The 18,279-nt window shown below is 44.4% G+C and overlaps 1 protein-coding gene across 1 annotated transcript; it reads right to left on the reverse strand.

The window, feature by feature from the left end:
* Nucleotides 1-9,376: 9,376 nt before the first annotated feature.
* Nucleotides 9,377-10,971, reverse strand: LOC128745140 (uncharacterized). Its single transcript, XM_053842134.1, has 2 exons — nucleotides 10,534-10,971; nucleotides 9,377-10,479 (listed from the first exon to the last, which is right to left on the reverse strand). The coding sequence occupies exons 1-2, from the start codon at nucleotides 10,687-10,689 to the stop codon at nucleotides 9,967-9,969; spliced, it is 669 nt and encodes a 222-aa protein (XP_053698109.1). The 5' UTR covers nucleotides 10,690-10,971; the 3' UTR covers nucleotides 9,377-9,966.
* Between the last annotated feature and the right edge of the window lie 7,308 nt (nucleotides 10,972-18,279).

The raw sequence follows: 18,279 nt of genomic DNA on the forward strand, positions 1-18,279 counted from the left end.
AACCAAGCGTTTAATGATGACACGTATATTAACTATATTAACTAACGAACAACGGATATTCACTTTGATAAATCTTAAACAATCAGGTAATAAAATGATACGGGAATTGCGTCTGATCCCGACGGTGACCCAGTTTCCAATTAGCAATGAAATGCATCGGCATGCACTGCGACCCGGCATCCAGTTCGCGCCAAAGTCGCTCAATTTCGAAGATCGGAGACGGACCACTCCCGAGATGCGTGAGAGAGCAACTCATGGTCTTATCGTTGCTATCAGTTGCTGCTTGGGTGCCACTGATGGTGAGTTTCATGTTGATGACAGATCCCCACGATGGTCCGCCACAAATAGAGATCGACGAGTGTGTCGCAGCCGAGAGGAAACGTCCCAGTGTTTCTCACACGACGTTATCAGCCGAGCCAGTCAGTCGAGAGTGTGATCGCCGAATTGTGATATTGGTCCGTGATGATGTCCAGGGTTGTATGATTGGGTGGATCGTTGTAGTCACAAACACTCAGTCTGCCGACCCAGTTGGCTTTGAGGTACGATGTTCGAATCTCGGCTGGGCGGTGTTGCTAGATAGAGTCAGGTGGATTGTTACACTAACGCCGTAATTGTTCTGTACTCTAACTTCTTTGCCGGTTGGAAGTCTGTCAGTAAGGAAGTGTCAAGTCTTTGGAATACGTTTAAGTCCAAGGTTTTGCTTTCTATCGCTCAGTTCACCACTCGAGATATTTGCACGTTTACTGTGCTACATGCTAACTACTTGGTGCTACCTCCGAGCAGCGATTCAAGAATGTGGCCAGATACTGCCAATCAAAAAGGGTTCAACGTTTGCGTCGATTATTCGCAATCCGAAGCCCATGATGAGATCCATAAATTCATTTGCAGGCTGGTAAACGGCTGAAAATGCCTACCGTCGGTGCCTTGCGCACTTGCAGTGTAAATAAGTTTTGTTTTACGTGGTTTTTACTGACCTTACCTGCTCTCCGCGTTCCCGTAGATGACTCGCCCCGAACGCCGAGGTTCTGCTTGGCTGCTTCGTCTGGCCGAGTTATGGCTGTCCACTCTTCGATGAGTCATCGCAGGTGTTCCGACTCGACAAAGCCGGCTGCCGAAGCGTAAAAACCGACACTGACTGCGATATGCCGCCACTGTTTTACCGTACAGAGAGCATGCGAGAATTAATCGTAGTCGTTAGCGAGTGTTAATATGCACCGTGCACTTATACGAGTGTTCGACCCTGATTTCCCAACTGTGAATCACTACGCGCTCGCACCCGGGCGTTAATTGTCGTGGTGCGATTTAGTTTCACCCGGTTCTTGATCACCGCGGAGCGATTTCACGTTTCTTCCAGATTCCTTCACAGACCACAGCCAGTGGAATGACGACGTTTTGTCGATTTGCCCACGTGGATGCCCTATGCGGAGATCTTTCGGAGCCTTAGGCTGTCTTTTCTCCCCTTTTTGGGCCTTACAATGAGCAAATGGCTCTCTCGCGGTAGTTATCAACCGAAACGTATGTGTTGCACACTAATACTCTACGACTGCGGCGTGAACGTAGTGGAACTGCTGATTTCTCAACTTCCAAGGGAGCGAGTACTCTCCGACGTATTGAGCCGCAGGTCCGACGTCACGTCGTAGCGCTGCAGGAGGTGTGCTTTTTTGTATAGTTTATGCAGGGAGAAAATCTTCATAGACAACACCTTCACGGTGCCGAATAGGATTCACAGGGTGCCAACATGCGCCTACCTGCTAAAAACTATCCTGCTGCCCGTTCCTGAACCCCTCCCGGAACTACCGTGCCTAAGCACTCCGACTTGTCCGTTGCGTGCGTGGGTTCACACAACACCCTTGTCATTTCATACCGCCACTACCCTTCTCCTAGGGCCTGGGCTGCCCAATCAGCCCATTACTGACCCTAGCAAGCTATGTCAGGCCCTGTCGTTACAAACGTTCTAGCCGTTGCAACTCCGTTATCACCACCGTTGCCGTCCTGTCGACGGCACCCCATGCGCGCTGCTCAGCGCACATTCTCTGCACAATGTTGTCGGCGTTGGTGTCTTCCCCAACGACCGCAAGCATCACCCGCCGAGTGGACGTAACCGCGGGCAGTGAAAATCACATGCTCCGCCGTTTCCTCGGCTACCGTGCAAACGGGGTAAAAGAGTGAGTCTAGCCGCCCACGCGTATGTAGATACTTCTTGAAGCATCCATGTCCCGACAGAAACTGGGTAAGGAAAAAGTTTACCTCACCATGTCCTCTACCGATCCAGGACGATATGTTCTGGATCAGCCTATGGGTCCACCTAACATAGTCGGTGCGATCCCATTCCGCCTGCCAACGCCTAATAGAGTCCAGCCTAACTCTGTCCCTAGCGCCCCTGACGTTCCTCTGCCTGTGGCACTCGATATCCTCACCTAGGAGTATGCATATAGGGATCATGGCTGCAATAACCCCAATCGCATCCAACGATATGGTACGGTAGCCGCACGCAACGCGCAATGCTAACAGCCTGAACACCTTGTTAAGACATGCCTGATTGCGCTTACTCTCCAAAGCCGGGGCCCACGCCGGTGCACCGTATCGTAGCACCGACATGGCAACGCTGGCCTTCAGGCGTCTCTTAGTGCTGCTAGGACCGTAGCCGTTCGGCATGATTTTGGACAGCGCAGTAACCGCCGTTTACGCTTTACCACAAGCATAATCCACATGGCTGGTGAAGTTCAGCCTGTTGTCTGCCATGACACCCAGGTACTTCACACTTCGTTTGGAGACAATCACCTGTCCCCCGACGATTATTTTGGCCTCTAGGGCCGACTTGCGGTTACTGATCATCACCGCTTCCGTCTTATGGTGGGCCAATCGTAGATTGACGCCCGCCATCCAACCCTCTATTATGCTTATGGCGTCTGATGCCAGCATTTCCACCTCCTCTAGAAACTCGCCTACCACTGTAAGGACGATATCATCGGCGAAGCCAGTGATCTCGACCCCAGTGGGTAGTTCGAGCCTCAGCACCCCATCGTACATGGCATTCCAAAGCGTCGGGCCGAGAATCGAACCCTGTGGAACACCCGCTGTCACTTTGTACCTCTTCGCCCCATCCGCCGTGTCGTACACTAGCGTCCGGTTCTCGAAGTAACTTTTAAGGAACCTGCATAGATGATCCGGTACCCTCATCCTATGCAGCGCTAACGCGATTGCACCCCAGTTAGCGCTGTTAAAGGCGTTTTTGACATCGATTGTGACTATGGCACAATACCTGTCGCCACGCCTTTTCTGTTTCATAGGCTTCTCGGCCCTCTCCACCACGGACTTTATGGCATCTACAGTGGACTTCCCCTTACGGAAGCCAAACTGCGTGTTTGCCAGTCCGACAACGCTTTCCACCACAGGCGTCAGCCTGTTTAGGATTACCCGCTCTAGCAATTTGCCTAGCGTGTCCAATAGGCAAATTGGCCTGTACGACGAGGGATCACCAGGCGGTTTCCCCGGCTTTGGCAGCAGTACCAATCTTTGGACTTTCCATTTGTCTGAAAATTCGCATACCTCTAGGCAATTCTGAAGCGTCTCTCTAAACATATCGGGATATGCTTGAATCGCCACTTTTAGTGCCTCGTTCGGAATCCTGTCAGGACCGGGCGCTTTCTTCGTTTTCAAACCCCTGGCAATTACGATGAGTTCCTCATTCGTAACCGGAGTGAGGACATCATTCGATTGACCGTACGGGGTCGGAGGCCACCAAACTGGATCGTGTTGCGGAAAGAGCCCTTCCACGATAACTTTCAGCTTTTGGGGGCAGGTTTCCTGCGGCGCGGATGTACCCTTCATCTTTTTCATCACCACCTGGTATGCACCGCCCCAGGGGTTTGAGTCCGCATCGCGGCATAGCTCCTGGAAACAGGATTTCTTGCTACGCCAAACCTCCTTCTTAAGCGCCGACCTGGCTGCTCTAAGCTCGCCTCCCCGAGCTTCAGCATCTGCATCGGCTAGCCTTCTCGCTCTGTGGCACCTGGAATGGAGCTGGGCAGTGGTATCACTCCACCAGTATACCGAGCGACGACCGTTCATTGGCTGCCCCGTCCTGGGCATAGTGGTATCACATGCCCGTACTAGGACGTTGGTCAGCTCACGAGCACTCAGGTTCGAGCGGGTGCTCTCTGCACTGAGTGCTTCAACGAACAGGTCTTTGTCGAAGGACTTCACTTTCCACCTCCTCCCTGTCGACTTCAACCCGCGTGGCCGTAGCGTCCGTCGTTCAATCGTGTGCCGTATAGCTTGGTGATCGCTATGCGTGTACTCATCTGACACCCTCCAGCCCATGTTGGCAAGCAACGTTAGGCTGCAGAAGGTGATGTCGATGATCGATTGTTGTACCCCCCTACAAAAGGTACTGACGGATCCCACGTTAGCCAGACTTACATCCAGCTTGGACAGAGCTTCCAGCAAGCTTTGTCCCCTCGGGGTAGTGCACCACCTGGGTGGAGCGTAGCTGTAGCTAGGTGGTGCAGCATCTGTAGCTGCAGACGCCATCGACCACAACAGTCACGAACCCTTCTTGGTTGGACGAAACCACCTCCTGGATCGGGTATCTACCCATCACGGCAATCGCTGCCATCCGACCCTTGTCGATTACCCAGTTTGCGCCGCCCCGTGGAACCCGGTAGGGATCCGCGACAATGGCAATATCGCACCCCGTTTCGGCTGCCGTTTGCCAAAGCAACTCCTGTGCCGTTTCACAGTGGTTTAGGTTAATCTGTATAACCTGCACCATTATCGTTGCAAGGCCCGCCGATAAGCCGCACACAGTGGGCCACCTGTGGCATGCTTATTATCCGCTTCTACTGTGCAAAGCAAGCACCTGGGGGGTTTGCTACATCCCCTGGCGAAGCGGCCATCTTCGCCGCACCGCCTGCACCGCTTAGACCGATCGGGGGCCTTACACTTGGCCGCCCGATGGCCAAAGCCCATACACCTGAAACAGCGTTCGATACGCCGTTTCGACACCAGTGTACATACTGACCACCCCACCTTTATTTTGCCAGACGCCAACATTTTGTTGGCGATTTCCTCCGGCACGTTTAAGGTTGCGGTTTGCATATTTCCATATGCCTTCCGCAACCGGATGTCTGTGGGTGCCGCATCAACTTTAAGCTGATCCCGCAGAGCATCCCTCAGGTCAACTGCCGTCGTAATCTCGTCGAGGTTTTTACACTCGACAAGAACACGCTGAGACAGCGTCTTTACTTGCCCGCTTCGCCCAGGGACTGCTCAACCACTTCCCTGTAATTCGAACTCTGGACCGTTGGGTCCTTTTTGAGTTCGAAGAGCATTTCCCCGGCCTGGGTTCGGTGGGTCTTCACTACATTGGCCCCAAGCTCCTGCAGCTTGGGGTCCACCTGAACCTTACGCAGTAGGTCAGCATAAGGCAGCTTACCTGTCAGCTTCACTACTAAGGCGTCGCCCTTATGGACACGCCTTGGCTTTGGCTTTGCAGCCGCAGCCTCGCTCGGTTTCGGCCTAGGCGGTTTGGGCGGTTTACGCCTAACTACCCGCCATTCCTCTTAACCGGTCCCGGCAACACCATCCGGGACCGCCTCCGCACGTTCACTGGTAGAGGCGCGAGCCAGGGTCCGCTGCCTCTTTGCCACCAATGTTGGTCCATGGTCGGGCGTAGCCGCCTTGCGCTTGGCAAGCGGCGTACGCGCCTGACTAGGCATGGCCACAGCCTTAGCGACTATGACCAGAGCTTCGGTGATTTCGCATCGCTGCAGAAGCTCCTGCCTCTCCACCTCGGCAGCTAAGACGGTAGAGCGGAGGCTCACCGCCAGCTTTTTAATGTCGAGGTGGACATTTGACCTAGAGTTGATGAACGAATACCACTCGTCCACTAACCTTTTGGCTTCCTCCAGCTTGCTACTGGCTGGAGGAAGCCCAACTTCCGCCTCAAGAGGGTGCACCACGCAGGAGGTGTGCTGGAAGAGCTCAACGGTACGTACGTTCAGAGATGGACATACCATCTACTAGAGCGGCGGCAACACACACGAGCTGGATACAGCTTTTATAGTAATAGCCGATACGGAAATGGGTGATTGGATGGTGGCCTATCGAAGCGCTAACACTTACTCGTACTACTACCTAGTGACGGTTATGATGCACTCAAAACTCTCCGTTGTGAATAACATTCGGTACCGACGCCAACTTCGGTTAGTTCTCGCACGCCCGAGCAGCCAGATGTCGGCGCAAAGTACGCGCGCTCACTCTAAGCTGCGCTGCCGGCAGAGTACGTGCTGGACGAAGGCCATCTCGAGGACTCACCACCATAACAGCCATCAACAGTGTACCAGAGAGCCTAATCGGGCATGTGGCACGGAATTAGCGGAACGATTGGTTTGACGATGAACGTAGGAGGGTGACGGATCAAGTATAACGCTGCGCGGGCAGCCCGCACGTCAGACCGTGAAAAGCCTCAAACAGAAGAAGATGCAGCGAAACCACATCTTCCAGGAGAGAAGCGCTACTTGGAAGAGCAGGAATATGCATCGTTCTCAGGACACACAAATGTTCTACCAGAAACCGCGAGCCGAAATGTGTCGGAAATAGAATGATAGTATTTTTACGTTCGATGAACTCCTGAATGGCGCCGAAGCAGAGAATCATGGTAGTGAGAAAAGCAATTTCTCAGCGGTCAACAAACTGGGAAGAGGTGGCAGCTCCAACAATTGGCAAAGTAAAGGAGGCCATCGCGCAATGCAATACAATACAATACAATACATCTCCTGGGAAAGATGGCATCGGAGCAGAGTTTATAAAAATGGCAGATGGTGTTTTCTGCCCGATCTACAAAAAGAGCGACAAGTTGGGTTGTGAGAACTATCGTGTGATCACCGTTCTCAATGTCGCCTAAAAAGTGCTGTCCTAAATCTTTTTCCGCCGATTATCACCAATTGCGAACAGATTCGTGGGAATTTATCAAGCAGGTGAGACGCGAATGACCATTAGGGTTAAAGCGTCTATAATAAAAAAAAACCCTCGCACCACTTGTTTTTTTTTTTGACTTTAAGGCCGCATATGACACCATCGACCGAAAAGAGCTATGGAAAAGCTCATTAAACTGATTTAATCTATGATAGATGGTACACAGTACTATGTTCGAATTTCGGGTGGATTGTCAAGTTCATTTGAATCATACAGAGGGTTTCGTCAAGATGATGGTTTCTCAAGCCTGCTGTTCAACATAGCGCTACAAGGTGTTATGAACTGAGCGGGTATCAACACGTGGGGCACAATCTTCAACAAATCTAGTCAATTCGTCTGCTTTGCCGATGATATTATTGGCAGAACATCTGTGGCGGTGGCTGCCCAACTAGCACCAACTTGTATATCAATGTACGGAAATTATCGTAAATATCTCCTAACAAACTCGAAATCGTAGCTAAGGCTGGATAAAGTGGGACCAAGTTGATTTTCTATCGTATATAATGATAATAACTCACATACATACGATTTTCTGCCCAAAATCGTATAGTAGTACGAAGCAACTCGTGCTTAATCGGATATTATCGTATATAAATACTTATATAGTCGTAACGCTCAAAGTTATTCGTAATCACGTATATCGCCTCCAAAATAGTACGGATATGCCAATTTTGCGCATCAAATAAGATTTATTAACATATATATGTGTACGTAATGCTGATTTCTATTTTTTTTTATACATATGAAAATGCTAGTTGGGTGAACAGTACACCAGACTAAATCGCGAAGCAGAAAAGATTGGGTTAAAGGTACATTCGTCTAAAACAAAGTACATGATGGCCAGCGGAACCGAGGCCGACCGACGCCGCTTGGGTAGTAGTACAATGATCGACGGCGATGAGTATGAGGTAGTCGACAAATTTGGTAACGGCGGACAATGATACCAGCCGTGAGATTCGGAGGTGTATTACCAACAGAAGTCGTGCTTACTAGCAATTGCGGTCGAGTAGACTAAGCCCCCATACAAAGTGTATCCTCTACAAGACGTTTTTAGACCGGTTGTTCTCTACGGATATGAAACAGAGACAATGTCGAAAGAGGAACGATCAACGATTCTCAACATGGATTCATGCCTCGTCAATCACCTATAACAAATTTTCTTTTATTCACTACTTATGCATTATTATCTTTTTCAACTATCATCTCGGCGGTGAACTAATTAAAAGAGAGTCCTGCATCAAGGACCTAGGAGTTTCCCTTGACTTAAAGCTCGGCTATAGTCAGCCCATCAACTGTGTCGCCGAACAGTCGAATGGAACGGTAGAAGAAAGTAATGAAACAAAGGTGTTGATAGACCAGACAAGACGAGAAGGGGAAAGAGCGGAAAACTAGGTGGGAGTGGGTCATTGAAGCAACGCTTATTAAGTTTGTAAAGCGTAATTAATGTCAGACCTTTTTATATGAATTAGGACAATGGTGCCCAGACATAGGCGTGGTGCGGACCAAATCAAACCGCCCCATGAGTCCGCTGGCCGCAATGACCTCTGGTCATTTTTGCGCATAACAAAATGTAAAATTGGCGGCAGCAAAAACCAATTTTTAGGAATCACCACAAGATTTAAACTGGAAACCAATCAGATCAACAATACACGAGGTATTACGACTGAACTGAGTGACCCCTGTCATCAAAAAAATTATTCAGAAGTCCGCCATCCCTCCAATCAGTCCGCGGGCCGCTCCAATCATTCCGAAGGGCCGCAGTTTGGCTATCACTGGATTAGGGCAATCTTAAAACTTAAGGTTGGTCTATAACATGTCCTTGGTTAAGCAAGCTAGCGAAAGAAAAGAGCCGCAAAGGGAATATCTCATTATTATTTAGGTCTTTTTGAAAAATTACGCTACATTTGTATTGTGCGCTAGTTCAAGAGATTGCTGAAGCAAATGTAGATAAGAGAGTTGCGGACCCGAACTCCGCTGCTGGGGTTAGAACATTTCAAGCCGCTATTCGTAGACCGTGCATCTTGGGGGTTCCATAGCTGCATTGGTCACGGGGCTAGACTTCCACGCGTATACAGGAGCGCATTCATACCACCATCTAGTAGTGGTCCGAGTCCATGTATCAATAAGTGCATACCTTAGTGATGTCTGAGAAAAACCATCCGTCAATGAGAACATCATCAGGTTGGTTTTCCTTAGTTTGCTGTATCGGCGACAGGCAAGGCGACTGTGCTGTGCTAGTCATTGACAATATTATCAAACAATCAATAGAGAAGTTGGTTCCGGAAAGTTTCATAATCATTTTTCACCGAAAAACAAACAGACGTAAAAGATTAAAGCGATCCACAAGAGTAGAAGAACTATATGACATACTAAAAACAGGTTATCTGCAGTTATCACGTACATACAGTTTTATTCATTTTAATCCTATCATACGACCACTCAGTTCAGAGCTCGCTTGCACAATCATTTAGGGTTGCTACTACTTAAGTATCGATATTATTACGTAGTGCCTAAGGTGGATTAGTACGGTTACAGTTCATTTACTATAAAAGTTTGCTATTAACCCCGGAATGTATAAGATATCAACAATATCGTTGAACAGTGAACAAAAGTGGAAAGTTGGTCTGGGTATGAGAGTAAATCATGCTCTATTTGACATTGTAGTAACTGCATTTGCTTAAACATAAATCAACCTTTTGTAGGGAGACTACAGTGTAAATAGTTTTTCAAATAATTGCACTATACAAAGTTCTATCTGTTCACATTAAGCTCACTTTTGATCTGAGCTAGAGTGTAATTGTGAGCTCATCTAACTTCACTCACTTGATAAGATGCCTATAAATTTCTAACATAAAATATTTTACACCATTGCGAAAACGTGGCGCATAAATTTTATGTTTGAAATTAGGTAATCTCATTTGAAATAGCTTTTAATAGAACAATACCTTGTTTTGCCATACTTTTGTTCATAATAGCGTACTCTACTTCTTACATATCTGTTGGAAGAATGTCCGGGATAAGGTACTTGCACAGTTCCTCCTCGCCTGATACGAAAAATACCTTGCTGGATGTATTCTCGTCAAGCCAAGCACGAATTACCGGCCAGATGGTGGAGAACACCAGCGGAGCATTCAGAATCAGGCATGCGCCCAGCCGTTCTGGATAGTGTTTGCTGAGCAACCAAATCATATTCTTGATCAGCTGATAATCCATACAAGAGGTACTAAAGTTAGCGAGATCAAATACAATGCAAAGATTGTCCGTGACCTCCTCGAAGCACCGTTTGCAGGCTTCATCCAGACAGTGTACGATGAATTTAGTCAGTTGGTCGATATCTCGCTCAGATGAATGGTTTTTAGCTGGGATATAGATAACTGGCCTTCCGATGCAATCCCGATGTTTCAGAACCCGTGCCTTATTGGCATTAGCTTCAATGGCAGGATCGTTCACCAATTTTTCGACACCGTAATCCTCGCGCCATTTGTTAGTTTTAAGTATGGCCTGAAGGAAAATGTTTCATTATGGATCATAAAGTTAAGCATTATTTATTCTTACCTGGAACGCTGCATCTACAGTTTTGAATGCTCGTAGATATCGCTTTAGCGAAAACTCATTATGATACTGCTTTGGATCAGCATCGGCGATAATCTTCATTCGCTCCTTTAGAGAAGCCAGATCGGTAGGATTTACAGCGGCTGGTTCCATTTCCATATGCTACGATTACCAGCAGTAATGATGCAAGCTAATTGAAAACACGACTGACTTTTACACTATCGTCTTACGACGTTCGCTGACTCATAGCTTTCAATACTAGAGTGGCAATCAGAAGGAATTTCTTTTCGATTAAACTTTTTCAAACGACGCCTCTTGTTATCTTATCAACAAACTGGCCACCGTAATTTGTTGTGATAACAAGAGACGAAAATGCCCAACCTAATAAATAAATTTCGATTTCCGTGGGCAGTAAGCAATACGCACCGAATGAGCAGCACTATTATTTTTGCCCTATTTGCCTCAATTGACATTTGAGTACAGAGTCGTATTCAGGCTGTGAACCATTTCGCGAAATTTTTAACTTTTTGGTTAAAATTTGACAGTTCGATGGTTTTTCGAAAATAACCCTGCTCGGGAGCATGGTTAGTTTTGACCAAGGTTTTGACAGTTCGATGGTTCGCTTCAGAGCCAATGAGATATGCACAGGTGAGGAAGAGAGCTTCGACGTGTTTCACTGATTTTTCGTTGGAATTTTTTTGCATTGTTTTGCATAATAAATTTGTTCAAACAACCCGGGTTGAAATGAGATGAATTTTATCTACCAAATAAAAGCAAATCAACATCTAAAATTCATCCAATTTTAACTCGAACAGAATAAACAATATTTTCCTCCTCACCTTATAGGCTCTCATTGAACAAAAAAAAACTATCAATACGTCAAATATGAAATGGTTCGCATTCTGAACTGATTTTAACCACTCGAGGAGAAATAACCATCAAACTGTCAAATTTTAACTAAAAAGTTAAAAATTTCGCGAAATGGTTCACAGCCTCAGCGTCGAATTCAACCATATCCCGCTTACGCGCGTCCTGCAGAAATCGAACAAAAATCTGCACTCAAAATATTCTGCACATAACTAATGGTAAATTTCCATATGAAATTCTAGATGATTATCATGTGCCGCATATAAACACAATACGCCTAGAAATACACATAGAAATTATACGGATATGAATAGTATGTGCAATTATACACATAAAAAATATACGCATATGAATAGTATGTGCAAAAGTTTCGCGTACCCATAAATTATAACTGTGTGGCATATAAAGTTCATTGACTAGGCACATTGCAAAAATCTATGTGTGGGACACATAGAAACTATACGAAAAGTTTTCTCAGTGTGGCAGCGAAAAACTTTTTTTGCCAGACATTCTGCTGGATTTCTGGCCGCCGTCACCCGTGAAAACTAGCAGAAATGACACATTCGATTCGGGCAGAAATTTCGCCTTAAGGTTTTTCTGCCGGATTTCTGCTCGATTTCTGCCAGAGGTTTCGAATAAAAACCGGTTTTGTACCGATTCAGCTTTCCCTCCTTTTTTGGATGGTATAGCAACAGCGGACTGTAGCAGCAAAAAGCGTGCAATAAACAGGTTAACAATTAAATTATACCTGCTTTGACATATATTCCATATTATTTTTTTACCTTTTGTCCGAAACCGCAAAACTGATGAACCACTTTTCTCCTGCCTCAAAGTGTCACATTTGACATAAAGAGAATCAAGCGAAAAATGAAGACTGGTTCTGTTCGATTTCTGCCAGGCATCCGGCTTTTTCGTTAGCGGGAACCCGCTTAGGCGCGTCCGGCAGAAATCGAACAAAAATCTGGCAGCGAAAAACTTTTTCTGCCAGGCATTCTGCCGGATTTCTGGCCGCCGTCACCCGTGAAAACTAGCAGAAATGCAACAACCGATTCTGGCAGAAATTTCGCCTAACGGTTTTGTCTGCCAGATTTCTGTTCGATTTCTGTCAGCCATGTCGAACAGAACCGATACCGAAACCGATTCAACCGGTTTGTGTTTTTTGCGTAACTTTTTAATTAAAAAAAGCTGTCATCAAAAATAAATACAATACATACATTTGCGCATTTTACACTACTTTATTGTTCATTCTTACGTTCAGCTTATTTTTGTTAGTTTTTGGTGCATTTCAGAAGCTGAAACCAGATGAGCGGGACCTTTGGTCTGAAAACAAAAAGAATGCATGGAGCACGCACGTTATTGGAATCGACCATTTAAAATGTTTCGTGAGGCTTTAAAAACAGGAACTAAATCCCGCAGAAACTTGTTGAATATTATTTTCTTACCTGTACTGCAGAACTGCAACATTAGGCAGCATCGTGTGAAGCACGTTTCTCCCGTTTTAAAATGTCATTTTTGACATACAGAAAAGCGAGCGAAAAACGAAGAAGACGAACCGGTTCTGAATGTCAAATTTTGCCGGCGCCATATTGATTCTGTTCGATTTCTGCCGGGCATCCGAATTTTTCCTAAGCGGGAATGTGCGAACACAGCGCACTACGTGCGACGTAGTTGCGACACACAGAACAAGAATAATACCGAATGTCGCACGTCGATTAATAGGCCCCGTACAGAGTGCACGCGACAGCGACGCGACGCGACTTCGCTCACATTGTTTTAAATGCGTAGCCCTGCTTCCGGCGAAAAAGAGCTGCGTATCTAAATGAATGTGAGCGAAGTCGGATCGCGTCGCTGTCGCGTGCACTCTGTAGACACCCTTATGCCCCGTACAGAGTAACCCAAGCAGCACTTGCAACATCTTCCATGTTGCTATTAAGTCTTGTTTAAATTGCAAAAAACTTCACCGGTTACAGTATTGAAACACGCAACAAATAAGCAACTTCATGTTATTAATACGTTAGATTCAGGTTATCCAATACAGCAAAGTTTCGTTATTTGGTGGTTTGTTAATTGGGTGTTCGCTAATTGGGCTATGTGACAACTTGAATGTCTAAATTGTATGGAATTTTCGAGTTTAGAAATTTCTAACAACTGTCAGTCGGCCCAATTAGCTAATCAGCTGGAGTGCAGTCATGGCCCAATTAACGAATTCAGGCTGTAACTTATAGCTGTCACAAATATATTAGTCTATATCTAGTAACGTAAAACTTCATCGCAACATCGTGTTATTATAATGTCATTGCTAAACAATAATGTCACATGATGTTGCATCATGTTGATTACGGCATATTTTTAAATAAAATGTAACCAAACAAATACAATCAATGTATTCCGCCATATTTTTATGAAAAAATATTTTTCAACGACGTAATGCTTTTATTTTAACAATAATTACACAAACATTCATCAGGAATCCACAAGACAAATTAATAACTTTCACGAGGTGCATCAAATAATACAAAGCAAAATTATATTTTGCACTATAAATTTTGAATCGCATGAAGATTAGCTCATAATACGCCCAAAAAACTAAAGTTTTGTTTCGCATTAAGGATATTAACACCCCATCGGCAGACAACCATGTTTTCGCCGCCAACATCTCGTGTGTGCGAAAATGAGATAGCATGTCAGCACTGCGTTTCACTCAACGGCCAGCAGTCTGATTTGGGCCCGCTGTCAAATTTTGAGCCCCGCACGCTTAAAAAATTTAACCCGCGAATGAATAAGATTAACTCAGAAATGAGTGACTTTCAACACAAAAATGAGTAAAAACCGACTCACCATGACAAAAAGTGGAACAGCCCAAAAATTTGAGTAATGGCATTTTCTCAATTCTGAGTAGTTTAGGTCGACCTCATAACTGAGTTAAATTTACTCGTAATTTGTGTAAGTACTACTCAGTTTTGGGTGAAATGGCACTCATTTTTGAGTAAATATTGCTCATTAATGAGCTTCTACGGTGGAACTCATAAAAGGAGTAAGAGTTACTCAAAATAGTGTGTAAAATATACGCATGTTTTGAGCTGTTCCACTTTTCGTGAAAGTGAGTCAAATTTTTTAAGCGTGCGGACATGCTGTCGCTGACGTTTACTGCATTTCGACATAGAGATGTCGATGGGTTGGATATTAATGTAAATAATTTTCGTCTTGGAGACCAGAGAGGAAATTTGTTTCCCGGTTCCCGCTAAACATAATTTGCGATTACAAAGTTGCTCATAATTGTTTGGTTTTTGCTACGGGGTGAAGTGGCTGTCAAATTCATACATTTTCGATGTCCCACGCATAGGTACCAAAATGTTAATTTTGATAGGAACCAAAAAAATTGCTGGGAATTTCCCTTTACCGAGGACCATTTGAAAGTTGCTCTCTTCACTCCTACATGAGAAAGAGATAGCAACACACACACAAAGAGAAGAAAGTATTTTTGTTTTTGTTTTCACGCAAGTTTTGACAACGCGACATATAGGATTTCGTGTGAGTGTGAACAGACTTAAAATCTCTTTTAGTATCGTAGTCGCAAGTTTTGACAACGCGACATAGGATTTCGTGTGAGTGCGAACAGGCTTAAAATCTCTTTTAGTATCGTAGTCGCGAATACTTGCTTGTACAGTGGACCCCCGTTCGTTTGAACGATTCCTCATGCAAACTAACGGGGTTAGCTTTTAATTTGAACAACTGGTAACCCTAAATATCCTGGAGCTTGTGTGAACTGGCTGCCCTGTTCTTTGTTATTGTTTTGGTGGTTTGATTTAGTTGGCAGTTGCAAGCAGCGAATATTTTATTCTCCGATCAGATTTCTACCATAATCGTTGGGAAAACGTATTGTGAAACAGATTGAACACGCTAAATCAGTACAAACAAATCGCGTTTATGTGCATTGTCGGCATAAGCAAATGATGTCATATTGAGAATGACATTTGAACCATTTTTAATTTGCACGTCGTGCAAACCAACGGGTTTCAAATTAAAAAGTGTTCAGACCCAGATAACACAAAATCGTAATAGAAAGTTCACATTAAATCGTTTTCATATCAATTTCATATTGGAGTTGTATAATGATTAGAGTATGTCAAATCGAAGTGAACAATAAGTTGTTTTGCAGTCGTGCGTGTCTTCATATACAATTCATGACTGTGAATTATAAAGCAGGATAGACAATTGCAATATTTGATTATATCTATATCATATATTCAGGAGTATTTAGTTGCGTGTTATAAAAACTGCGCAAAATAGAATTACAACCCAAGTAACAACGGTAGCTGAATTGCAAGAGCAATGACTGACCAACCCGTTTAAAGGCGATCAAAGCTGCTTAAAGCAAGTACTTAAATGGTGTTTGAATAAGCGATGTTTAAGCTACCTTAAGTTTTTCAAACCAGTTCTCTCCCAAAAGCTGATAAACAAGCTTAATAGCGGATTTTTCTGCTAAACAATCTGCTTCCAAACAGCCATAAACGTCAAACCGTTTTACGGCTGCTTAAAGGTGTTAAAGTGTAGAGTGGAAGCTTTCATTGGGCTCACAGCTTTCAAACTACTTTAAGGCTGCTTAAGGGTGTTAAAGTGGCTTTACAAACTTCCACCAAGTTTTCTTTCGGGTCACAGCACACATAATGTCAGATCATAGAATTTCGCAATTCGGCTGACAGCAAAAGTTTGTCAGTTATCGACATTATCGACTGCTGCATGCTAGGCGGGCTAGGCTTCAGATGTAAAGATGTTCTCACTGTCTGTTCTGTAGATACAAATGGGGCGGATCATATGGTGAGTGCTTATGGATCAAAAGATGGCGGGTTCAATTCTCGGAGAAAAAGACATGCATTTTTAATTATTTAGCTTACTTATACGAATTAAAGTTATTCGAAACTAAAAATATCGCGTTGACGGGAGAAATAAAAATTACGCGTTCCATTTTTTTAAATTTAAAAATAGATTTTTTTGGCTGCATAAAGGTTGATGAAGCGTTGATTAAGAGACTGGAAAAGTAGATTGCAAAACTATTTCTCGTTCTAAAAATAGAATTGACAGCATTGCGCAAATTGGCTATTTAAAAGTGCAAAAAAGTTTCTATTAAGCTTCATCGCAGCTTCGAAAGCAGCTATTAATTAGCCTGAAGCTTGATAAAATCACCAGATTTAGATGTTTAAGAGCTGAAAAAAGGTTTTCATTTCTAAACGTAAACCATAGATCAGCCACAGGTTGAATAAAATCAGCTATAAAAGCGTTTGATCAGCCTGAAATTGTTACTTGGGAAATAGTTGTCAAAATTTTCGCATGTATATCGCCTCCACTTTGGTACATATATGCTCTTATATGGCGTGAAATATAACTTTTTCGTTCAGATATGATTTCGTATACCTCAGTTGCAATCGAGATATACAAACCAAATGGTTTACTGGGGATTAAAAACGGTCAAACGAACGGGGGTCCACGGTATTTAGATAACGCGCATTGGTTTTTGTGCGAGAAAAAAGAGAAAGAAGTATTTTTGTTTTTGTTTTCACGCAAGTTTTGACAACGCGGCATAGGATTTCGTGGGAGTGCGAACAGGCTTAAAATCTCTTTTAGTATCGTAGTCGCGAAAGGATAGATAACGCGCATTGATGTTTCATAAAACATCTATGTAACAATTGGTTGCATGTAGGCTCCACCTCTTGCGCTTTTTCAATCACATAACAGTTCGATAAAGGTACCTGATGCGAACTTTTACCATACTTGAATGTTTCAATTATATTTGCGTAACCCTTCATGCAACAAATGGTGCTGCTTGGGTCAGATTACAACGAATTTAACAAATCTTGCAGTTCGGCACTTTCGGTACAGCATCGGCACAGCTCGGCTCGTTTCAAGTCGCCTAACATAAAAACGGCTGTGCCGAATGACCGACCCCTTGATAAATATATTTAATATATGTCGACCAACATTTGAAAGGGGCGGATAAACCAACCGTCAAACAGAACGAGTGAGAGTTATTTTTTGCTGGAGCAGCATAGGAAAATGAACTCTCACTCATTCTGTTTGACAGTTGACTTATCCGCCCATTTCAACTGTTAGTCGACATATTTCTAGATAGAATTAACAAAAGGGCGAATGTCGCAAATGTAAACAAAACGAGTGAGAGTTACTTTTTGCTGGACCAGCATAGGAAAATCAACCCTCATTCGGTTTGTTTACGCTTGCGACATTCGCCCTTTTGTTAATTCTATCTTCATTTATTAAATTTGAAGTGATTCGCCCCGTGGGCTAACATCACTGCGGGCTCAGGAGTCGTGCGCCCCACCGATATATGAAGAGCTAACTTGTGTGAAGAGTGGCGAATATATGATATCTCGTTTACGCTAACGCTAACATGTTGGCATCAGCGGGGTGGTGTGGCTGTCAAACTACATACATTATACATGTCCCACTCATTGATTTTGGTACTTTTGGTTCTGGTGCCTACTTAAAGGTTTATTCATTTTCAGACTACCGAAATTGATTAGAAAGCAGTTAAACACAGCCTTTTAGCTATAATTTAAGTAATATTAGCTGTTATTTTCGGTAAACTGGCTGGTTCCAAGTTGTCGCCGTCCATGGATGTTTAGCCCGCAAAATTTTGACAATTTCACACCCCTGGTTGGCATCGAAAACATGGCTGCCTGCCAGCTACTTGATTGTACACCAAAAAAAATGGCCGTCGCATTGATTTTCTATATGGAGTGATTTTCCGGCCAGTGTTTTTGACGTTTCAGATTCCAGCCACAGAAAAATGGCGACGTGCCGGTGGGTCATTCAAAACCTTCAAAGTTTTTATGAATCAACCCTGTGAACCCAACTATCTGACAGTGA

The sequence above is a fragment of the Sabethes cyaneus genome, chromosome 1 (assembly GCF_943734655.1).
Source record: "Sabethes cyaneus chromosome 1, idSabCyanKW18_F2, whole genome shotgun sequence".
Lineage (NCBI taxonomy): Eukaryota > Metazoa > Arthropoda > Insecta > Diptera > Culicidae > Sabethes > Sabethes cyaneus.